This window comes from Artibeus jamaicensis, unplaced genomic scaffold (assembly GCF_021234435.1).
Source record: "Artibeus jamaicensis isolate MK-2021 breed Jamaican fruit bat unplaced genomic scaffold, CSHL_Jam_final contig_76, whole genome shotgun sequence".
Taxonomy (NCBI): domain Eukaryota; kingdom Metazoa; phylum Chordata; class Mammalia; order Chiroptera; family Phyllostomidae; genus Artibeus; species Artibeus jamaicensis.
The window spans coordinates 3,311,888-3,337,205 of record NW_026521954.1 but is presented as its reverse complement, the minus strand read 5'-3'; the positions used below and the strand labels follow the sequence as shown (position 1 = coordinate 3,337,205).

Genomic DNA, 25,318 nt, shown 5'->3' with positions numbered 1-25,318 from the left:
CTTGCATGTCTATTTCCTTTACCAAATTAGGGAAGTGTTCTTTCATTATTTTTTCAGGTATACTTCTAATTTCTTGCTCTTTCTATTCGCCATCTGGCACCCCTGTCATGTGAGTGTTGGAGCTCTTGAAGTTGTCCCAAAGCTGCTTATACTGTCATTTTTGTCTGGGATTCTTTTTTCTTCTTGTTATTCTGATTAGTTCCTTATGTTTCAAGTCATTGATTTGATTCTCGGCTTCATCTACTCTACTGTTGTTTTCCCTATAAGTTGTTGTTCTTTATTTCAGTTGTATCCTTCATTTCTGACTGGATCTTTTTTATGTTGTTGAGATCCTCACTAAGTCCCTCGAGCCTGCTAATAACTAGTGTTTTCAACTCGTCATCTGATAGATTGCTTATCTGCATTTTGTTTAGTTCTTTTTCTGGAGTTTTGATCTGTTCTTTCATTTGGGCCGTGTTTTTTTGGCTCCTCATTTTGGCAGCCTCCCTGTGTTTGTTTTTATGTATTATGTAGAACTGCTATGACTGCCTGTCTTGGTAGTGTGGCCTAATGTAGTAGGTGTCCTGTAGGGTCCAGTGGCATTGCTGGACCCTGTGGGACACCTAACACTCAAGCTGGGGACTCTGGGTATGTCCTTCTTGTGGGCAGAGTGCACCCTCCTCTCGTAGTTGAGCCTTGGTTGCTGTGGCGGGTCGGTGGGATTTACCCAGTCCAGTCAGCTGCAAGGATTGGCTGTGACCACTGATCACCAATCTCAGCCCTCCATGAAGGATCAGCTGTCCAGGGGCTGGGTGATGGGCCTCTGTTGTGGTCTATAGCTGTCCACTGGGTACACTGTCCCTGGGGTATCCTGGGTGGTGCAGGCCAAGGTCAGCCTCCACCATTGTTTTTCTCTGGGCCACCCTGCCAAAGCTGTAAAGCAATCTGAGATGTCTGCTACTTGTAGTGGGCATGGAGATTCTGGTGAAGCAAAGCTGTGAATCTAGGCTGGCTCTTGCTAGTGCCATGTCTGGGGCCACTTAGCAGAAGGTACAGGAGCTGTGGGCTCACTGAGGCCAGCTGTTGCTTATTTGAAAGGATTTTAGGAAGTTGTGAAGCATGAGCCAAGACCAGCCATTCATATGGAAGAGCCACTGTTAACAGCTGTAAGTTGGGTGGGTTGGAGCCTTCAGATCTCAAGGGCAGGGCAAGCTGTGTTAGCCAGGTTGACAGATGTGGCACCCAGCTGCTGGGTCTGTGGCTCTGTGAGGGGGAAGGCTCAGAAAAGGGACAATGGCTTCTGCCTATGCATCTCTCTGGGACAAAGTTGTCCCCAGCTCTCACCTTGATGCCAAACACTTCATTTCCTCCCTGTATGCTCCTGGTACCTTTCCAGCTGCTACCCTGGTGCTGGAGCTCAGAGGAAGTGAGTCTGACTAAGTCCATGTATAGCCTCTTTAAAAGGAACTGCTTGAGACTCCAGCAGTTTCCTCAACTGACATAATCCCTGTTGGTTTTTGCAGCCAGAAGTTATGGGGACTTATCTTCCTGGTACTGGAACCCTGGGCTGGGGGGCATGGTATGGGTCTGGGACTCCTTGCTCCCAAGCTACCCCTCTTGAATCTTTATCCACCACATGTGGATGTGGGACCAGCCTGTTCTACTCTTGAATCTTTATCCACCACATGTGGATGTGGGACCAGCCTGTTCTGCTCTTGAATCTTTATCTACCACATGTGGATGTGGACCAGCCTGTTCTACTCTTGAATCTTTATCCACCACATGTGGATGTGGACCAGCCTGTTCTGTGTCTCTGCCTCTCCTACCAGTCTGGATGGGTGTGATTTCTTTAATTCCACAGTTGTCATACTTCAAGTTGATTTCTGGTGGTTCTGAGTGATGGTTGTTCTATAATTTAGTTGTAATTTTGATGTGGTTGTGCGAGGAGGTGAGACGTGTTTACCAGTGCCACCATCTAGACTAGAAGTCTATCAGTCCGTGGTCGTATTCTTATGAGCTTTTTTTGTTTTGCTTTAGTTTTTGCAGAGCTTAGGGATAAATTTTTTTTAAGTTATTAAGAGCTGCTCATTTTTTCAAGTTGGTAAAGAATGTTTGGGAAAGAATATATGGAATGCTTAAAAAATGATAATTTAAGACATCCTGAGTAAAATGAAAGTTAAATTAAAATAGTATATATTATTCTAATAAATCAGCTTTTAATTTTTACCTATTATACATATATTGTTTTTCATGACAGTATATGTCCTGATATGTTTAAAAGCTTAACTACTAATATCTCTTTTGCCCTTTTCTCCCCTGGAATTTTTAGGCGTAATATTCATGGGATAAGCAAAGAAAAAATAAAAAGAATGTTGGAACGTTATCAACATTTTGTTTCAGTGCCAATAATTATGAGTTCTTCAGTGCCAGAAAACATTGAACGTGTTGGGTTATGTGCAGTATCTTTTGAAGACCGAAGTTTTAGGTAGGTTAAAGTCCCTGTCTGTGTACAGATTCTCAGTTTAAAACACAATTTTTAAAAAATAAAGTTTTGAAGCTTGTGAAATCACTGCCAGATAACTTGTAGGACTTACATATGGTCTTACCTGAAGCAGGATGTGAGTATGTGGTGAGCAGGAAAAGAAAAGTTTGTTTATTTAAGTGACGACATTAGAGTTGTTTAATTGTCCTCTGGGTTTTGTGGGCCCATGTTTGTACTGTCTTCATTATGTAGCTTCCTGCAATTTTAGTCTTTATCTGTTAGTTACCTTATGTCCTCATTGTTATTTGTCTATAATCATATCACTTAATTTCCTTAGGTAATGGTAAAAATATTCTTTTTTGGTAAAAATAACCATCTTGTAAGAATAATCATAAATGAGTAAAGAAGAACCTTGAATATATAGAAAGGTCTGAGTTTCCTGTATTTTGTGATGGTAAGGGATGGAGAGGTTCTACTGAAAAGGACTAAGGAGTTAGGAAGAGAAAATTCATAAATGCCCTTTCAGTGAGGAGCATTGGCGCAAAGTGGTGAAGAACGTGGGTTCTTAATCCTTGTTTCCTGGCTTCATATCCCACAGTTTTATAATATGTAACTGTAAAATCTCTCTATACTTTAGCTCTTTATTTCTAAAATGGCAGTAACAACACTTTGCTCCTAGGATCTCTTAAGGATTATGAATTAACACTTGTAAAAGACTTAGAATAGCATCTGGCATATGGAAAACTCAGTGCTAGGTGTGATTTTAGTAGGAAGGCTTCATGGAAGAGGTGGGACTTTGAGAGCTCCTAGAATAAAGAAGGAGAAGAAGGAAGACTAGTTGACAAATTGGAAAAGGAAAAAGCACTACACTTGAAAGTAATGATTAGGCAAAAGTGCCCTGAGTCTGATGTTAACATTAAGGATGGTTTTTAAAAATTTAACAAGTGACATCTCAGATGAGATCTTTCTTCCCTATCTCTCATTTTTCTTAACTGTGCAAATCATGTTGGTTAACTCTTTTTGACTTTGTAAATGAAGCTTAAGCATTTTCCTTTGTAGCAAATGACAGGTAGTATAGAGGCAGTCCTAGTTTGACATTATGTTAAGCTTATTAAATAGGTTAAAGAAGCCATGGAGGTGGTGTCCTCTTCTGGGAATAAATTTAGAAACTTAATTTTAATATTTATGTATAATAAACATCTTAACTGAAAATCTTATATTTATTATACAATTCAAAAAAGTTTTAGTGCTTTCTCTATGCCAGGCATTTTGCTAGTCATTATGGTGACAACAAAGGGATGTGTTCATAGTGTTTTGCTCAAAGACCAAGGTTAGCTTTTATCATTTTAATGTAGTGTATTTCTAGAGTTTTTAGAGTAAGTGTTAAGTGTTCTTTCCATTGAGTGTTTCTTTAATTTAAATCGTAAGATTATGGTAACATTAAGATACTGCCTCATAATACTTAAAAAATTTTACAGCCCGAGAAACAATGAAGACATTACCTCTGAAAAAGAAGAAAATATTTTATCCTCATCTTTGAAGCACATAGAGTTAATTGAAGAGAAGAAACCTGACCTGACCAAAGAAACTGTGTTACCCGCGAATGTTGCATATCTCCCTAATACAGATTTAAACCAAGGAAGAAAAGAAATAAGTGGTATGAATCCTGGCAGTGAGAGTGCTTTCATTCAGGAAGGTGCAGACATGTGTTTTTCTGATTCTGAAAGCAAAGTACGAGTAACAGACAAAAGTGGAAAAGACCGAGTAGAAATGGCTCCTGAAAAAGAGCATAGCAAAACTGATGCAGATAGTTTTGTAGAGAGCGTGCCACCGAGTATTAGCTGTGGTGAAAATAATAATGGAGACTGTGATCTTTCAAATGCTATATCATTTCAGAATGAAAACTCCTCATCTGGTGAAATATCAGAAGAAAGAGCAATGGTAAAGAAAAAAGCCTTTGGAAAACAAAAAAGCAAGTCATCTGTGGAAAAGTTATCAAGATATGAACTATCAAATTTTGTTGGTGATTGGCCAGTTGATAAAACTATTGGTCAGAGGACAAAAAGGAACCGAAAAACTGCAAAAGCTTCATCTGTACAAAGTGACAAAAAGTATAATCGCCCTCCATCATGCAAAGTATCAGATAATAGTCTATCTGTGGATATAGATCATATCCAGCAACTAGGATCTCTACATGAAAATGTAGAGGATGACAAGAAGTCACAGTGTGATGATGCTTCAGAAGCTTTCAGTAGCTATAATTATGACGCTTACAGAAATACTGAAAAATACTCATTCAACATTCTGGGCGACTGGCCTTCACCTGATTCTTTAGCTCAGAGACAGCACAAATCAAGAATGCGAAAGTCTGGTATAAATGAACCCAACCTTGAATTTGGAACAAATGACACTCTGAGTGAAATACCCTTATACACAGCACATGAGGCCTGTTGGGGCACAAGCCCTGAAGAACTGAAAGCATTGGGTAGCTCTATTCTAGGCAATTCTAATATGCTATTCAGTGAAATGACCTGTGAGAATGAGACTTGTCTAAGTAAAGAGATTCACGATCAACACACATTGTCTCTTTCTTTTACCAATAGTGCTCCAGCTATTCCTGGAGTAGTAGGACCACAAACTTTAGCTGAATTTCCAGAAGGAAAGCCTAAAGAAGTCCCTGGAATAGAAGTAGGCACGTGTACCCAGACTGAACCACAGGATTTTGCTCTCTTATGGAAAATAGAAAAGAATAAAATTAGTGTTTCAGATTCTGTGAGAGTATTAATAGGGAGACTAGATGGATTTGAACCAAAAGCTTTCAATATTAACATGAACTTAGATATTCAAGAAACAATTCCATATAGGGTAATGTATGATAAAAGCACATTTGTTGAAGAAAGTGAACTTACCAGTGCTGATGAATCTGAAAATCTTAATATTCTTTGTAAATTATTTGGATCCGTTTCACTAGAAGCTCTAAAAGACTTATATGAGAGGTGCGACAAAGATATTATTTGGGCCACGAGCCTCTTGTTGGATTCTGAAACTAAATTATGTGAGGGTACTGAATATGAGAATAACCAAAAGTCACATGAGGAAGCACAAGTTGAGCCACTTTCTCCAGGAGTTAATTTGAAGGAAGTTATTAGCCAAAGAGGAACCGTAGAGAGTTCTACTCCTTCTGAGCCAGAATTTGGTCATGGGATTGATATCACTAACACTAATGTACAGTCTACCTGTGATTCAGAAAAGGGAAACCCAGGACAGGCAGAAATAAGAACTGTAACTACTGAAAAACCTGGATTAATAAGTGTATTCCCTAATTCCACTACAGCGCTAAAGAGTACTAATGAAGTACTTCCTGATAGTCAGGCAGAACTCTCAGGTTTATATAACGTTAACCAGTCTTTTTCAGGTACTATAAATGCTATCCCTGCTCAAGATGTGAGTGAAATGGAGAAGAATCTAGAAGTCACAGAAATTGGAGACAGTATGCATTCTTCTTTGAGTTTGTCTGATATTTTAAACTCTGTATCAGGCACTTCAAATCTTGAATTAAATGAAGAAATTTATTTTACTGACTCCTGTGAAATAAAGAAAAATGAAAATCTTCCAAAGGATTATGTGAAATTTCCAAACACAGAAGAGTTTGTGAATGAAGATGAACAGGAAATGGAAAAATTTCTAATGGCAGGGAGTACTTTGCTAGCTGGAGTTAGTGAAGAAGATAAAACTGAGATGTTGAATCCCACACCAGTGATGACCAAATCTCTTACCATAGACTGTCTGGAATTGGCATTACCTCCTGAACTGGCCTTTCAGCTCAGTGAATTGTTTGGCCCTGTTGGTATTGATTCAGGTAAGGAAAAAGTAAATTACCCATATGTGTGTCTTTATGTGAATAAAATGTAGATAGATAGTAATATTTCAGTGTGAAAATTATTTTATATGTTAACTGAAATGTAAAAGTAAATTTGTGTTGTTTACCTTATTTTTTCACAGCGTGTTTGTAGAGGATTTAAGAAAATGTAATTTGAAGAAATAGCATTTATATAGGGAGTTTGTGTTCATCCTGTGCCTATATTGAAAGTTTTTTCTGGTATTTACTGCATACTTATTTACAAAGATGAACCTTTTTGAACCCTTTGGTGCTACTCCAGATCCATAAGTCAAGATTAATTTCTGAGAACACATTTATTAAAAAGTCATGACTCATGGAAATGAATAAATTAAATTTATTTAGAATAATGGCCACAGATAACTTAATATATGAAGCATTATTTAATTGCAGCAGCCAAGAAGTGTGAAAACAACATGTTATATATACAGAAATATTCCAAGAGAACTAAAGTCATAGGTTAGAAATTAATAATACAGACTAGTTTTATGATACGTAAAGTGGTTTAGTATGTTTCCTGCAATGTATGGGTAATGATTATATTTTCTTTTCCCCCCTTATAAGGGTCTCTAACAGTTGAGGATTGTGTGGTTCATATAGATCTGAATCTGGCTAAAGTGATTCATGAGAAGTGGAAAGAATCTGTAATGGTTGGTAGGCTCCTCTTCATAAAGAGCTTTTGTATCCATTCTGTCACCTTTGCTCTTCAGTAAAATCTGTTGTATGAAAGAGTTCTGTTGAATTTTGACTTTGAGAGAGAATGAACTTTTATGACTTAACAGATTATTGATTTTTACCTCTTTTCAGTATTTTAGGTTATTTCTAGACTGGTTAAATTATGTAATTAATGATGAAGTTCAGTATGTTGAATTTTTTTAAGGGAGACATAAATAGTTTTTGCTCCCTAAATGAAAGACTTGCTGTACTGTTTGATTAAATTTCAAAAACAAACAAGTACAGTGTAACAGCTCTGTAATGATTAATTAAATTTCAAAAACTTTGAAAAATATAGCATAACAACTCCTTAAGTGGAAGAAAATATAGATGTAGTCATACTTTATAATTTTATTTATCTAATTTGTTGTTTTACTTAGATTTTAGCAAGGACGATTGATAATTTTATGAGAGATGATTTCTTGAGAAAAATAATATAATCTTGTTTTCTAATGCACCCTCCTTTGCCAATCCCCTGTTCTGTACTTGTGTTTAGGAGCGACAAAGACAGGAAGAGGTATCCTGTGGCAAGTTTATGCGAGGTAAATCACTTATTTTTTTTTAATATTTATTTATTTTTAGAGAGAGAGGAAAGGAAGGAGAAAGAGAAGGAGAGAAACATCAATGTGTGGTTGCTTCTTTTGTGTCCCCTACTGGGGACCCACCCCACCTGCAACCCAGGCATGTGCCCTGACTGGGAATCGAACCAGCGACTCTTTGCTTCACAGGCCTGTGCTCAATCCACTGAGCTACACCAGCCTGGGCTTCTTTTCTAATCTAATGATCTTGTCTTGATATTGTAACTTGGTGTGTGTATGTATGAATTTTAACTCATTTTAAGCACTTCCACAAAATGTTAACCTAAGAATTTTTATATGCAAATGAAAGTTCTTTAAAAATTATTTTATTTTTATATGAAGATAAAAGACCCTATAATACTGTTCAGCTTTCATAAGTGCTGTGGAACACGTAATATGTGCTCTAATAGATCTAGTCAAGGTTTTTCCTATTAAGATTTCGCTCTGAATGAAAGAAAACTGTTCTGGTTTGAGAGCAATAAAAGTATTCATGTGTTTGAGAGGATCGTGGACATATTACTTGGTTATTCAAAGTTTTTCTTGATGTTACTATTATTAGAGCTCAAAAGTCAGCCTGCTTTTTTGGTACATCTGCCAAATTGAAAATACTTGATTCCAGAAGACTTCTCTTATAGCATTGTCCTCAGTGATTAGTGCATAGTGGCAGACCTGTTAATAAGGGTCTCCCTTGTGTGTATGAATCCTCCATATACTTTTGTCCACTCCACACTGGGACTGCAGATTGAAGAATCTCAGTATGTGCTTTAGTTCAGACCTGTGTTTGCGTTGTAGCTTTAAGAGCTGAAACTGTTTGAGAGCTGGAGGTGCCCAAAGGGTATCAAGAGTTGTGTGAATGACACTACTACCCACTGTTTTTTCTCCTTCTAGGAAAGCCAAGGAATGTATCAGAATGTGTTGATATCCCTTAGAAATGATGACATGTTGCACATTTGTTCAGCCCTTTCCTTACTTGCCTATCAGTTGCTAAATTTTCATTGGGTGCCACCAGTGGGTTGGTTACAGATTTGCCAAAATACTAATCTTTTCAGTCCTTGGAATGGCTGAACAGAGCTCACCAGAGCTGCTCCAGGTGGTAACTTTGAGCTGGCTGCAACTTCCTGTGTTTAGCATTGTATGTGTCACTATTTTCTGTGGGCCGATGTGGTATGGAAAAGAGTGAGAAGCATTGAGTTGCTTTAGTGATACCCAGATCATGACTCATTTGAAATATTCCTACATTTACACATCATTTCTTGCTTGTAGTTACATGCAGATGAATTTGAAACTTCAGAGTTGCATTATGTGTACAAGCTAAAAGTAAAAAACCCATGTTTTCTTCATCTCTCTGAGGTGGATGTAACAGTGCATAATGCTTAATTTGTATGTTTTTTGTTATTGTTGAGGGTCTGACACTATTTGTGCTGCTTTTATAGATCCTTCCATGGTTGGGCATGTTGGTCTTGATAATACTGAACAAAAATCATCTCAGAGAACAGGCAAAAAGTTACTGAAGACTTTAGCAGCATCTCAAATGCTACCCTTATTGGATCATTGGAATACTCAAACTAAAAAAGTATCACTCAGAGAAATAATGTCAGAAGAAATTGCCTTACAGGAAAAACACAATTTGGTATGAGTTAGTATAAATATTAAGTCTTTGTCTCTGACTCTAGATTGATTATGTATGTTTGTTTACTTTGTGATTTTCATTTGATTTTATATTTCCTAGTCTGGAATCTGTTTTTAACTTGATTGAAGTTAATGTTAAAATTGGAAAATGTTTTAAACATAGTTTAAAGCTGGAGGTTTTTGCTTTGGGGAAGTTAGTTGATATTCTGTAACAGTAGACCAATCTATGTTAAATGTGTTGTTTTAGATTTAATTTTTTAGGTGATTGAGCTGCACAGTTTTTAGCATTTTAACATTCATGTAATTTTTTAAATTCTGGAAACATGGAAGAAATCTTTCATTTAAAGATACTTTCAGACAAAAGAAAACTGTACTTGAAAAATAACTAAATAAATTTTTTAAAAAATTAAAAGATAAATAAATAAAGTTTCAAAAAAAAGGTACTTTCATTCATAAATTAGTAATAAGAAATGTTTCTCTTGCTATTAAAGAAGTGTCCATCTTTGAAACAAAATTTTTTAGAGAAAGTTTTAGAAACTTAACCATTTGAATTAAAAATATATACCCTTATCTGACTTTTCAGTTAAACAAGTTCAAACAGAAACTTCATTTCACTTTGAACTTTATATACATATTTTTGTTTCGTATTTAGTGTGTCTAGTTATGTAAAGCTACAAGTGAATTTGGTTTTCTTTGCCTTTGTTTTTAGCCTTTTTTCTTGAATTCTGCAAATTAGTATCAGAGGATTTAAAAATCAGAAGAGGAAAGACCATAAACATTATTTAGTCCAATTCTCAAAGGAAAAAAGAAAACTCTTAGATGGTGATCTTAAAAACACTTTTATTTACTTTCTTACTCATTTGACATCTTAAAGGATCACCTTCATATTTGAAATACTTAGAATTGGTATGAAAGAAGAATGGTGGGATTACTCTACATTTGTATTTATTTTCTCCAGTTAACCTATTAATTAAATTGGAAATATGTATTCTCATCTTTGCACATTTAAATGATCCAAGGAACAATCTTTTCAATAGGATTTTATAATTTAGTATTGTTCAAATATCCTTTTCAATTTATATATGTAATAAGTTGGATAAACGGATTTTCTTAAAAACATAGGAAAGCCTAGAACTTCTGCCCAAATGGTGTGATACTTTTTGTTGAAACACCATTTTCCACTACAGAAACTTATATTTACAGTTCTAACCTGCCTTTTAATCTCTCAGTGTAATAGTGAACAAATGAACATTTTTGACTTCCCAATTTAATGCACTTTTTCCCCCTTACCAGTGATTTTTGTTTGCCTTTGTATGGCTAATAGAAATGGTATTATTTTGCTCCCAAGGACTCTCCCTGAGGTATTACTCCAGAAAGGGAATTTTGTGTGATGCCTTCTCCTCACTTTTTGTCCCCAAAGGAGAAATACACTTTGTATTTTTTTTTAAATAAAGGATATAAAAAACTTTAGGCATAGTGTGTGAATAGAGTAATTAATTGTGTCATAAATTTTCAGTTTTTTTGAATTTGAAGTTTTGAAACTCTGTGACCTGGTAGATTGCTAATAAATCTGATCACTGAATATTTTAGTAAGTTCAGATATAATGCATAATTTTTAAAAACGTGAAATGTTTTTAATCCTTGAGGTAGCTTTTCTGTCACTCTGCTGACCTAGGCTGCGATCAGCTTTACCCATCATCCTCTCACTGGTCAGATGGTCACATGCCATGGTTCCTCTTTCATTGTTGTTTGGTGTTACGTAAATGGCCTAAGTATGGTTAGGCTTCAAAACCAGGACCTAGTCTAGGATCATCCTATACTTACGTAATTTTTATATTTAGGAATTTTCAGAGTCACCTTTGAAATTTTATAGGAAGTAATTTTTCAGACATTAGGAACTTTGTAGCAAACCAATATTTAGTTACATTACAGTGTCAACAAATTATCTTAGAAATCACTTTAAGAATGGTAATTGTAGTCCTGGCTAGGATTACAATAGCACATTTTATGAAAGTTCTTTTGGCTTGGCAATTTGAACAGGTCCAAATAGGACTTGTGAGAAAACTAACAGTTAATAATAGTTCTCATACAGTTATTTTGAAGTAAATGTGCTTGTGAAACTTAAAAATTGTGAATTTTAAGATTTTCTGTTAACCTGAATTTGCAACTTATTTGTACACTGTAGTTTCTGCCCATTGAGGAGAGTATATTTTTGAGGTTGTTGTTCACAGCATCATACAGGGTCCCTTTTATGAGGATCCGTGGGAGACATTTCTTTCAGTCTCAGTAGCAGAAAAAGCTGTACTTCTCCTGAGCAACTGGTTTGTTTTCATTTTATGGACACTGAGAATCTTTGTTTCCCCCTTTGCTTTGGCTGCTAAGAGTCTCAGAACTGAATTTGTGGCCCACCGTTAACAGTTGTACAGGATTTTGTGGCGTGTGTTTATATACTAATTTTACTTGCTAGCTATTCTGTATTCTTACCTTTATTTTCTGTATCTCTGACTTCTTCATTTATTTAGATCCTGTCTTATGTAATATGATTGAATGTGTTGGGTGTGTATATGTGACCATATGTATATGTGTGTGTACATATACACACACACATGCTCACATGTGTATGCATGATTGTATGTATATATATTTATGAGCAGCTTCAAATACTTTGTAAAAATAGGATATAAATAAATAGTGCAAGAATACTTATATTACTAATTTCAGCCTTGATTAATCAGTAAAGAAAGTCTGTGATTGCTTTTAAATTATTAGTCCTTTTGCAACAAAATAACCATGCTTTTGGATCATCATACTTAGTATTATAAATCCCATTTTAAAGATGATTTTTTTGTCTTTTTTTGGTTTTGTTTTAGAAGAGGGAGTCTTTTATGTTTGAAAAAGATTGTGCCACTAAACTAAAGGAGAAGCAACTCTTTAAGATGTTTCCAGCCATTAACCAAAACTTTCTAGTGGACATTTTCAAGGACCACAAGTGAGTACTAGATTGTCCATAGTTTGTACTGTGGTGTCATTGAAAGCATGTGTTATACACTCTAATCTGGTATTTTTCTGATAACAGAAATAATATTGGTGTATTATAAATCATTTAATGCAACCTACTCATATATAATGTAGAAAATGAGCAATTTCTGGCTATTGGTTTCTATGTCTCCTCAATTTTTTCTCATATAGTAATTGTACATACAAATGTGTATACATACATGTATATATACACGTCTGCTTTTGTGTCTACATGCAAGTACATATTTTACCAAAAAAGAGCTTATGTTTTATGTACTCTTGTAGTAGTTTTGCTGGTATTTATTTTTCCTGTTTATCCTTAGTGATCTACTTTTTTCTTTTTAAAGTCTATGGTATTCTTCAAGTATTCCATGTTATTTTTCTTTTTTTTTTTTTTATTTATTTTTTTTTTTTTTTTTTTTTTAAAAAAAATTTATTTTTTTTTTTTATTTTAATTTTGTGTTGGTTGTTCTCCCCCCTCTCTCCCCTCTCCCCCCCCCCCCACCCCCACCATTACCCCCTTTAGTTTATGTCCATGTGTCTCAAGTCCTTTAGGTTCTATATTTCCCATACTATTCTTGCCCCCCCATCTATTTTCTATCTACTGTCTATGCTACTTGTTTTCTGTACCTTCTCCCCCCGTCTCCTCCTCCCACTCCCCTGTTGCTAACTCTCCTTGAGATCTTCATTTCTATGTTTCCACTCCTGATCTAGCTGTCCTTTTAGTTTGCTTTTGTTTTAGGTGTGGTTGTTAATAACTGTGAGTTTGTTGTCCTTTCACTGTTCATGTTTCTTTAACTTCTTTTTCTTAGATAAGTCCCTTTAACATTTCATTATAATAAGGGCTTGGTGATGATGAACTCCTTGAATTTGATCTTATCTGAGAAGCACCTTATCTGTCCTTCCGTTCTAAATGAAAGTTTTGCTGGGTAGAGCAATCTTGGTTGTAGGTCTTTAGATTTCATGACTTGGAATATTTCTTTCCAGCCCCTTCTTGCCTGTAAGGTCTCTTTTGAGAAATCTGCTGACAGCCTGATGGGGACTCCTTTGTAGGTGATTGTCCCCTTACCTCTTGCTGCTTCCAGGATTCTTTCCTTCATTTTAATTTTGGCTAATGTAATTATGATATGCCTTGGTGTGTTTCTTCTTGAGTCCAACTTTTTTGGTACTCTCTGAGCTTCTTGGATTTCTTGGAAGTCTATTTCCTTTGCCAGATTGGGGAAATTTTCTTTTATTATTTGTTCGAATAGTTTTTCCACTGGTGGTTGTGTCTTTCCCCCTTCTGGTACCCCTATAATTCGGATATTGGAGCGTTTATAGATGTCCTGGAGGTTCCTAAGCTTCTCCTCATTTTTCTGAATTCTTATTTCTTCATTCCTTTTTGTTTGATGATTTTTTTCTTCTTCCTTCTGGTCTACTCCATTGATTTGAGTCCCAGTTTTTTTTTCATCTCTATGGTTTTCCTGTGGAATTCCATTCATTTCCCTTAATTTAGCCTTCATATGTTTCTCTAATTTGTGGCTATAGTCCACCAGATCTGTGAGGAAGCTGATGACCAGTGTTTTAAACTGTGCGTCTGAGATTGGTTGTTTTTGGCTTTGGGCGGTTGTGGGTGCGTGGCGCGGGCGCGGTTGGTCTGGTTGTGTCGTTTTTTCGGTTTTGTTTTTGTCTTTTGGGGCCCCACTACCCTTGACCTTTCAGTGATTTCTTAAATCACTCTATTTATTTATAAAGCTTTTATTTATTTATTTTTAGAGAGAGAGGAAGGGAGGAGGAGAAACATAACTGTGTGGTTGTCTCTTGTGTGCCCCCTACTGGAGGGACTTGACTCACAATCCAGGCATGTGCTGGTGACCTTTTGGTTTGCAGGCTGGCACATGACCCGCTGAGCCACACCAGGCAGGACCACTCTTAATTTATTTAAACAGGTTCCTATTTATGGACTTTTTGACTGTAAGAAAAATTGGAAACTGTGTGCACTGAACATCCTTGAGCAATATACATTTTTTGCTTTTCATGGGTGAATACTATTGTAGGCTAGTTCCTGAAAGTAAAATTGTTGGTTTGGTGTATTTTCAGTTTAAAATTTTTGTAGTTAATGTGAAGTTTCCTGATAAAAGTTTCTTGTGTTAGTGATTTGTACTAATTGTGTAGCCTGCTCTCTGGACAATGAGAATTTTTTAAAAATTTGCCAGTCTGTTGGGAAAAATATTTTATTGTTGAAATTTTTGTTTTACTAATTATTAGTAAGGTTGAATAATTTAATTCATTTCTTTTTATATTGCTTGCTTGTTTTTTGTCTTTTTCTTTTCGTTATTTGTATTTCTAGATTTGTGAAAACTCTTTATTGTATACTAATCTTTGTCTATTAATGCAGATTATAATTATTTTTCCTGATGTGATACTTACCTATTAACCTAGTATAGTCACTTTGGTCATACACATGTTTTCACTGTAATGTTTTTTTCAGAAAGTGTTTTTCTTTATTGTTTTGAGTTTTATGTCTTTTGGAAGTTTGTTCTACATCAATATTATATAAATATTTTCTTCAGAATTTTTAATTGTTAAATATTCTTAAGTTTTTAGCATTTTAATGTGTATGGTATAAGGTAGAGATTTAATTGTTCTTCCAAATGATTAACTGGGTAAACAGATCATCTTTACCCCACTGATACTAGGTATATCACTAATATTTACCACATTCCTAAATGCACATTTTTTGCCAATATTTGATCTTTACTTTAAAATATTTATTTATTCATTAATATATTTTATTGATTATCATTGTCTCAATTTTCCTCCCTTTGCCTACCACCCCCCTTCCCTCCAGCAATCGCTCCCCTTAGTTCACATCCATGGATTATGCATATAAACGCTTTGGCTTCTCCATTTCCTTCTACATTCCTTCTACAATAGGCTACACGACTAAGACAAGGAGTCAAAGCAGCTCTATCTAATAATTCATTCCCCGTCTGTTTTGTACCTACCAATCTGTGCTTCTTACTCCCTGCACCTTTTCTCCCATTTTCCTCTTTCCCCCTCCCAGCTGATAACCCTCCAAAGGATCTCCATTTCTGTAATTCTGTTCCTGATCTGCTTGTTTGCTTAGTTTGGCTTTTAGTTTCAGTTGTTGATAGTTGTGCATTTGTTTCCATGTTAATGTTACTAGTTTTGGTTTTCTTTTTCTTATATAGTTCCCTTTAACATTTTATATAATAAGGGCTTGGTGATTATGAACTCCTTGGATTTGATCTTATCTGAGAAGCACTTTATCTGCCCTTCCATTCTAAATGATAGCTTTGTTGGATACAGTAATCTTGGATGTAAGTCCTTACCTTTCATGACTTGGATACTTCTTTCCAGCCCCTTCTTGCCTGTAAGGTTTCTTTTGAGAAATCAGCTGACAGTCTTATGGGAACTCCTTTGTAGATAACTGTCTCCTTTTCTCTTGCTGCTTTTAAGGTTCCTTGTCTCTCATCTTGAGTAATGTAATTATGATGTCCCTTTGTGTGTATTTCCTTGGGTCCAACTTTTTTGGGACTCTGAGCTTGCTGGACTTCCTGGAAGTCTATTTTCTTTGTCAGACTGGGGAAGTTCTCTTTCATTATATGTTCAAATAAGTTTTCCATTTCTTGCTCTTCCTCTTCTCCTTCTGGCACTCCTATATGATTTGGATGTTGTTACATTGGGAATGTCCCAGGGCTCCTAATTTTTATCTTTTTTTAAAATTCTTTTTGCCTTTCTGATTGCTTTCTTCTTCCTTATGTTACAACTTGTTGATTTGATACCCAGCTTCATCCCCTCTACTGCTGGTTCTCTATAAAATTGTCCTTTATTTCTCTTGTGTCTTCTTTTTTTAAAAAAAATATTTTATTGATTATGCCATTACAATTGCCCTATTTCCCCTTCTTCATTCCCCTCCACCCTGCACACCCCCTCCTCCACCATCCCCCCCTTTAGTTTATGACCACGTGCCTCAATTTCTTTAGATTCTATATCTCCCATACTATTCTTGCCCTCTCCCCATCTATTTTCTGCCTACCGTCTATGCTACTTATTCTCTATACCTTCTCCTCCCTTCTCCTCCCACTCCCCTGTTGCTAACCCTCCATGTGATCTTCATTTCTATGATTCTACTCTTGATCTAGCTGTCCTCTTAGTTTGCCTTTGTTTTAGGTGTGGTTGTTAATAACTGTATGTTTGCTGTACTTTTACTGTTCAACTTTTTTATCTTTTTCTTAGGTAAGTCCCTTTAACATTTCATATAATAAGGGCTTGGTAATGATGAACTCCTTGGATTTGGTCTTATCTGAGAAGCACTTTATCTGTCCTTCCATTCTAAATGAAAACTTTGCTGAATAGAGCAATCTTGGATGTAGGTTTTTGCCTTTTATGACTTGAAATACTTCTTTCCAGCCCTTTCTTGCCTGGAAGGTCTCTTGAGAAATCAGCTGACAGTCTGATGGGAACTCCTTTGTAGATGACTGTCCCCTTATCTCTTGCTGCTTCTAGAATTCTCTCCTTCATTTTAATCTTGGCTAATGTAATGATGATGTGCCTTGGTGTGTTTCTTCTTGGGTCTAACTTCTTTGGGACTCTCTGAGCTTCCTGGATTTCCTGGAAGTCTATTTCCTTTGCCAGATTGGGGAAGTTCTCTTATTATTTGTTCAAATAAGGTTTTCACTTGTGACTGTTCCTCTTCCCCTTCTGGTACTCCTATAATTCGGATGTTGGAGCGTTTAAAGATGTCCTGAAAGTTCCTAAGCCTCTCCTCATTTTTTTGAATTCTTGTTTCTTCATCCTTTTCTGTTTGGTCATTTTTTTTTTTCCTTCTGGTCCACTCCCTTGATTTGAGACCCAGTTTCCTTTCCATTACTATTGATTTCCTGTGCATTTCCCTTCATTTCAGTTAGTTTAGCTTTCATTTGTTCCTCTAATTTGTGACTAAAATCAACCAGTTCTGTGAGCATCCTGATCACCAGTGTTTTGAACTGTGCATCTGATAGGTTGGCTATTTCTTGGTCACTTAGAGTTATTGGCTCTGGGGCTTTGAGTTCTTCTTGAGCCATGTTTTGGTCTTTTCGCACCCATTAATTATGAAGAGCAGAGCCCTAGGTGTTCACAGGGCGGGGCAACTCAGTCGCTGGTTTGTGACGCTGTATGTGGGGACGGGGTCAAAGAGGGGCAATGGTGGTCTCCTTTGCTGCTTCCTGCCGCTGGGGCCTGCGCGTTCCACCTCACTGCTTGCTCCTTCGCCTGGTTTACCGGTCTGGATGAACGGTTCGTTGTTGTCATACTTCCATGTAGTTCAATTTTCTGTTTTGGTTGCGTTTTTGTTACTAAAACTTTGTTGTCTTTAAACTTGGTTGTGCGAGGAGGCACAGTGTTTCCACCTACACCTCCATCTTGGCTGGAAGTTCTCCATCTTCTTCATTTTTGATTGGATCATTTGCTGTTCATGCACCCACTGAGTTCCTTGAGCGTCCACATAGCCAGTGTTGTGAACTCTGTATCTGGTAGGTTGCTCATCTGCATTTCATTTAGTTCTTTTCCTAGAGTTTTGTTCTGTTCTTTCATTAGGGTCATATTTCTTTCTCCTGAGTTTGTCAGCCTTCCTGTGTTTGTGAATTATTAGATAGAGCTGCTTTGACTCCTTGTCTTAGTCATGTAGCCTATTGTAGAAAAGGCACCTGTAAATTTTGTTGGGTGGAGCCTTAGGTAATTGCCAGATGGGACAACCAGTTTCACTGCTTTGTTGCTCTGTGTGAGTGGGGAGGGTTTAGAGAGGGGACAGTGCCCTTGCCTGGCCTCTCGGGATTGCCTGGGAGGAATCTGTGTCCTGGCACTTGTCCTGTTGTTAGTCACTTAACTTTCTTCTCTTCTCCCCGTATGTCACTTGTGTCTTTCCAGCTGTTGCTCTGGTGCCGAATCCCAGAGGGGGTGGGTCTGAGTGAGTCCCAAGTCTGTCATGGGCCCTTTAAGAGGAGTCTCTTGAGAATCCCAGTTTCTTCTGCCAACCCAATCCCCACTGGTGTTTACAGTGAGAAGTTATGGGGACTTATTTTCCTGGTGCTGGAACCCTGGGCTGGGTGGTCTGGTCTGAGGCTGGGATCACTTGCTCCAGAGATATCCCCGCTGATTTTTATCCACCACACGTGAATGTGAGACTGCGGTTCCACTGCTTCCCAGTGCCGCTCCGAGTCTGCACCTCCCCACAACTCCCCGTGCCTCTCTGCATCTCTGCCCCTCCTACGCACCCGGTCGGATGTGGCTTCTCTGAGTCCTTGGTCGTCAGACTTCCATAAAGCTTGATTTTGTGATGAATCTGGGTGATACTTCCACAACTCGCCATGCCTCTCTGCATCTCTGCCCCTCCTACGCACCTAGTCGGATGTGGCTTCTCTGAGTCCTTGGTTGTCAGACTTCCATAAAGCTTGATTTTGTGATGAATCTGGGTGATACTTCTTTTGTAGTCTAGTTGTAATCTAGTCTGGCTGTAGTTGTGCCTGGAGACAAGTGTGTTTGTCTCTATCTCCATCTTGGCTGGAAGTGTACTTTAAAATATTTTAATTCTAATGGGTATGGCCTGGTGTCCCATTGTGTTTTTTTTAAATACTAAAAAAATTTTAAATGATACTTGACATATATTAGTTTCAGGTATATAATGTAGTAATTAGATATTTATATAATATAGGAGGAAGTTACTCCAGTAAGTCTGGTACCCATTTGGCACCATACGTAGTTATTACAATATTATTGACTATATTTCCTGTGCTGTACATTTTATTTTAAAGATTCTATTTCATTGAAATATTTGTTTGGGCCTGGATTTCTGCCATATTGTTTTAATTGTTGTAGGGTTATAGTATGTTTTGATGTTTGATATGTTAGGAATGCTTCTGGTTTTAATAATACTGTCATTCTTATGAATTTTTTAAATTCTTTAGCTAAGTTTTTAATAGCTGCCTTCTTAAGAGTCTTTTGAGACTCTAGCATAAATTTTCTCTTTAGTTTATTAGTATATCATGTCAATCACAATAATAGATTTTTGGAATAAAATGTACTTTACCTTCAGATTTTTTATTTAATTCAGTAAAAAAATTGATTTCAGGATTTTTGCAATAGTAATTAAATGTGATTATTCTTCCTGTACTATTTGACAAGATTGTTGTTCTTCTCTGTGCCCTGGAAAGTTTGACTAAATTGATACCTTCAATGTTCTGGGATTGTCCCTTTTCAAGGAGAAGGTTTGTTAAAACCTTTTACTGTCTTTTTAAGATTTTTCCTTTATCCAGATGTTTGTTTTTCAGTCTTTTCTGTTAATTTGTTTTATGAAAAATCATCAGTTTTACTTTGGTTTTCAAGTTTATTATATTGTAATTAAAAACTTTATTTTGTAGTTGATCATATTTCTTTTTTCCCCCTAACATTCTTTTCTTCACTTTTTCTCTGTTTTTGCTGTTTATTAGACTGGCCCTTTTAAGAACAAGTTCTTGGTTTATTGATCAAAGATTTTTGTTTTATGTTCTCTAATCATTGTTATTTTATTTTTGATGATTCCTTTTTATTTTTGATGGTTTCTTTCTCTTAAAATTTGTTGAGATATTTTAAACTGTTAGTTTTTTTCCTTTTAGTCTTAACAAATACATTTAAGGGTACATCTTTTCTTTGTGTAATATTTTGATTTTGATATATATACTATTGTCATTCTAATTATTTTCTCAATCTCTCATTTGGTTTGATTTTCGCATTTATCCAAGAGTTTTTAATTTCCTAAATGGCTTGACGGGTTTGGTGGTGGTGGCAGGGAACGGGTTATTATCTGGTTGGTTTGTTGTATTGAGGTGCAAGAATGCGGCCTGGAGAGGGATGGTTTTTGGAATTTGAGATTTTCTTTGTGATTTAATACTATTAGTGTTTATACATGAAAGTGCTTTTGAAAAAGAATAATCTCTTATTCTTTGCTGAGTATGCAGAGTTCTAAATATGTCACTTAAATCAAGTTTTTAATGGTATTATTCCAATCCACAATTTCTCTGTTTTTTCCCCCCAAAAGTGTCGAAGTTTATTTAGAAAGTCAGAGAGAGAAAGAGCAAGAACACTCCCTGTTTATTCTTTGCTACCTAACCTGTTATTTTCTTAGTTATATGTGATCATCTCTCAAGGGGCTGGGAGTTGCAGGTGTGGTGCTGGCATGTGGCCACCCTTTCCTATGGGGGACCTTGGGGGCAAGGTGACTTGATGTGAAACAACCCAGAGTCAGGGTTCCCTAGGTAAGTACGGTGGGCTGAGGTAAGGTTCAGGGAGTTCTTGGGAATACCCAGTGTGGTTGGTCAGGCAGGCCTCTCAGGGTAGGTTGCCTCCACTGGTCTGCCAGCAGCTGGGTAATTTTCTTAGCAATAGCTGCAGCTTCATCTGGTAAGACGGGAGGTTGGTTCAGTTACTGCAGTGTGTGCCTGAGGTGTAATCTCTCAGGGCTGTACCTTCAAACACCACCAGTGGTGGAGAATGGCTTTCAGCCCCCTTGAGCCAGATGATTTTGAGAGCTGGTTAGGATGTGGATAATTGTTGGCAGCTTCCAGCCCCTAGAAACTCTTTGTGAGTTATGTTGAACATGCCTGAGATGGCAAGATGAGAGAAGCTTAAAGGAGAAATGGGTAGTTCCAGGTGGTGCTTCCTCAGGGTTGTCTTTAATAAATTGAAATTAGGAAAATGCCACATTATTTTGATATGAGTTACCACAGTTCAAAAATATTTTTAAAGTATATTTTATTGATTATGCTGTTGCAGTTGTCCCAATTTTTTCCCTTTGTTTACCTCTGCCCGGTACCCCTCTTCCCTCCAGCAATCCCCTCCCCACTTAATTCATGTTCATGGGTTGTGTGTGTAAGTTCTCAAAAATATTTCTCAGTGGTCATTTAATTATCAACCGTTGGAAGAAATCAGGGGCATAAATATTCTGGAAAATGAGCAGTATAAAATTATTTATAATTTTCTTTGGAATGAATGTTTTTAGATGTTAACATGAGTGGTTCAGATGTTTGTCAATTTCTAGAATTTAATACTACAGATAATATAGTATCACCATGAAAACATGCCCGAGTAATGTAGGGGTGAGAGGTGGGAGAGTGTTTAACTTTTTCCTTTTGTATCGGCTTAGATTTCTTTGACTAAAACCCGGTGGCATAAGTAAAAAGTGATGTTGAACACAATAAAAATATCAGTTTTAAGAGCTGTTGTCTGTGTTTGATAATTTAAGGTAACTGAAACCCTGCGTGAATCCCATAAGGGATTTACAAAGTATTAGGTGATAAGATGGAATATTTGTTGTGGATAATTTACCTGGAATAAGAGATCAGAAAATGGATTAATTATCAATATGTACCTTTTGGTATTCATTTTTATAATATATTTTTAAATCCTTGCCCGAGGATACTATTATTGATATTAGAGAAAGGGGCATGGAAAGAGATAGAGAGAGACATTGATGTGAGAGAGAAACATCGATCGGACGCCTTTCAGATGTGCCCTGACTGGGGACCGAACCCGCAACCCTGGGCATGCGCCTTGACTGGGGATTGACCCCGCAACATTGCAGTGCACAGGAGATTGTTCCAACCAACTCAGTCACCTGGCCAGGGCGGTATTCATTTTTAAAACCAGTTTTGAGAGCCTATACCTTGACAGTTTCTCTCTGGTCATTCTTGAGTCTTTGTGATACATGATGAGCTTTTAATTTAATTTCAATGTTTAAAACTTAGAACTGAGTCATTGTTTTGTCTTCTGAAATGTTTGAAGGATTGCTGATGTGAATGTTTCCACATGACTTTTATTTTCATTTATTGACATTATGTTTGTATTTAATGCCTTTACAGCTATTCATTAGAACACACAGTGCAATTTTTAAACTGTGTTTTTGAAGGAGACCCTGTAAAAACAGTTGTAGCGCAAGAGTTTGTTCACCAAAATGAGAATGTCACTTCTTATACTACACAGAAGTCTAAGGAGAAAAAGGTACAGAATGACTCGTTTTTTCCTATAATGATAATTGTCTATGAAGGTATAATAGATTTATTGAGATAATTTGATGATTATTTCTCACCATTTTGACTAGATTGGAAATTTAACCACCAATTGAATGTTTGGTTTAGAATGTCTGTTTACTCAAAATAGTGAATTTATAGCTGATTATTTTTTCCTTCAATGCCATTGTCATTGTGTACAAGCACTTGCATTTCTATAACTTTTTGTATGTACACTCTGTATAGCAGAGTATGGGGCTTCATTGAATAGCAGTGGGGTTGTGATATGATGGGCCATAGGCTATAACTATGTGGGCAGAAATATTTAACTCTTTGAGAAACTGTCAAACTTTTTTTTAAAGTGGCTGCACTATTTTTTACATTCCCATCGGCAGTGTATGAAGGTTGCAGTTTCTCCATATCTTCTTTGACAATTGTTATTGTCAGTTTTCTTGATTATAGCCATCCTAGAAGGTGTGGTGTTGTCTTAAGGGTGCCTGGGATTTGTTTTAATCAGGTATGGTAAAACACTAAGACATGGAGATGCCATGAAGGAAGAAGTTTATTATATGCACAGATCCCTAGTAACAAAAGGTCTGGCCTGCCACCCGGGTTACATGGGGAAGCACCAGGGTTGGTCAGGAGGTGGACTAAGTAGGGAAGAAATATGGACAAGAGACTTTTTTGTGGTTTCTGTGGGGAGAAATGGGTGAGGCAGGGTTAGTAGGCTTAGGATTGGCTAGTTTGAATAATTTCAGTAGGCTCTGGGGCATGGGAACAGTTTGTGTTTAGTTTTCTGGTGCCTGGCCTAGGTGACTAGGGTATGTTGATAGTGGTCCAGAGGGTGAGAACCTCAAAAGGAGGTGATTGGGATATGGGCTCTAGATTTGTTGGTTTGCATATGTAAGATGCTCTAGCAGGGAAATTGTTTGCTATCTCTGGGAATTCATTAATACCAGGGTGGGGGTGGGGTGCTGTTTCTCCAGGGGTTAGCAAAGCCCCAGGTGTCAAAGAATCAGAATTTAGGAAATAAAAGAAATGCCTAATATAGAAGTGATACCTCAGTTTGGTTTTGATTTCCCTGATGACTGGGAATGTTGAACATCTTCTCATGTGCTTATTGGCCATTTGTTTATCTTCTTTGAAGAAATATCTGTTTGTAGTCTTTGTCTATTAAAGAAACTTTTTGGGAGGTGTAAGAGTTATTTATATATAACTTACAAAATTTTCTCTCATTTGGTTGTCTTCACTTTTTTTGTGTCCTTCGAAGCATCAGAGTTTTGAATTTTGATGATGTGCTGTCAGATCTAAGAAGCCATTGCCCAATCCAAGGTCATGAGATTTTTACCTATTTTTTTCTAAAAGTTTTATAGATTTAGTGCTTACAAAATAGCCTATTGTTCTGAGTTAAATTTGTACACAATGTGAGATAGGGGTTCAAGTTCATTCTTTTATGTGTGCATGTCCAGTTGTCATAGCACCACTTGTTCCAAAGACTCTTTTTTTCCCAGTGAATTTTCTTTTCCTCCTGTTGACAGTGCATTGATTGTAAGTTTATTGCTAGATTCTCAATTCTATTCCATTGATCTGTATGTCATTGTATCATTACCACACTGTCTTTTGGTTACTGTAGCTTTGTGGCAAGTTTTGAAATTAGGAAATGTAAGTTTCCAGCTTTGATCCTTTTTAAAGGTTATTTTGACTGTTATGGTCCACTTGCATTTCCATGTGATTTTTGGATCAGCTTGTCAATTTCTGCAAAGAAGCCAAATGGAATTTTTATGGGAATTGTTTGAGTCTGTAGATCAATCAGATTGAGTTGTGTTGCCATCCTAGTAATACTGTCTTCCAATTTGTGAACATGGAGAGTCTTTCAGTTTATTTAGGTCTTCTTAATTTCATTCAACAGGGTATTATAATTTTGAGTATTAAGTTTTGCATCTCTTTAAGTTTATTTTTAAATATTCTAAAAAATAAATATTTTTGATGCTATTATAAATGGAATAGTTTTTAATTTTATTTTTGGATTGTATAAAAGCATAGAAATATAATTGATCTTACATATTCATCTTCTAATAGCCTTAGGGTTTAAAATTTTTTAATAGGTTTTTTTTATTCTGCCGGTCTTACTTATTAATAGGGTATATTATTAGTACCCAGGAACAGTGTATATGTTCCATTTTTTCTTTGAACATTTTACCACCACTTACTTGATGAATAGGACAAAGGTAATTTTGATATTCATGTGATCTGTTAGTGCTGTACGTGGAGCAGGAACCAAGCCAGGACACTGATGCCCGTGTTCATCATGGATAGAGAGGTGCAGTATATTGTAAGATGCAGAGAGCGTAGAAGATGATGAGGTGGAGGCCTGGAAGGCCAAACGGGGAATGAAGATTACTTCTTTTCTTTCCCGATACTAGAGCAGTGATCTGTGGATCACTGTGGTGATAGAAGAGGTGGTGGGGAGAGGATATACTTGCTCAAGGAAATGTTGGGATCAGAAAAGGGGTTTTATGAGTTATACGACTACTGGCCAAAATGTAAACTTTAAGTTATTTTGGAGATCATTCTCAGCTTTTCTCACAAAATGTAGGCAGATCTTACAACACTGATAAAAATCCTCTTACATTTGTGAGCAGGAAAGTCTGTCCTTGATGTCCCAGGACTTGAAGGGACCACACAGATACTGATTTCAGGGAGTATCATGGAATCAGTAATGTTTTGGTTTATCTGTTTTCAAGAAACTAACATTGAAATCTATGTTTTATTAATACTACTGCTTTTTCCTCTTAGTCTTTAATAAAATTTAAGATTTTTGTACCATAGGAAATGATTTTATTATTATAGTACATCATGCTTTCAACAGAAGTAAGTGGTACTAATTAGGTGAATTCTTAGGAAGCATGTATTCCACTTGGCTCTTGTTAATGAGGTCACAGTAAACCACATCACTATGAGATAGATATAAAAATAAATTTCAGTTTTATTTTAAAAG

The 25,318-nt window shown here is 36.5% G+C and overlaps 1 protein-coding gene across 6 annotated transcripts in view; it reads left to right on the top strand.

Moving 5' to 3' along the window:
• The window catches only part of N4BP2 (NEDD4 binding protein 2), a 97,191-nt gene that overhangs the window by 53,441 nt on the left and 18,432 nt on the right, over positions 1 to 25,318 (top strand). For all 6 annotated transcript variants that reach the window (XM_053672355.1, XM_037138041.2, XM_053672352.1 and 3 more), the window contains 7 exons: positions 2,309 to 2,464; positions 3,940 to 6,320; positions 6,924 to 7,009; positions 7,570 to 7,615; positions 9,085 to 9,281; positions 12,151 to 12,269; positions 22,174 to 22,312. In XM_053672355.1, the coding sequence (XP_053528330.1) occupies positions 2,309 to 2,464; positions 3,940 to 6,320; positions 6,924 to 7,009; positions 7,570 to 7,615; positions 9,085 to 9,281; positions 12,151 to 12,269; positions 22,174 to 22,312 (3,124 nt within the window). The remainder of the gene's footprint in view (positions 1 to 2,308; positions 2,465 to 3,939; positions 6,321 to 6,923; positions 7,010 to 7,569; positions 7,616 to 9,084; positions 9,282 to 12,150; positions 12,270 to 22,173; positions 22,313 to 25,318) is intronic.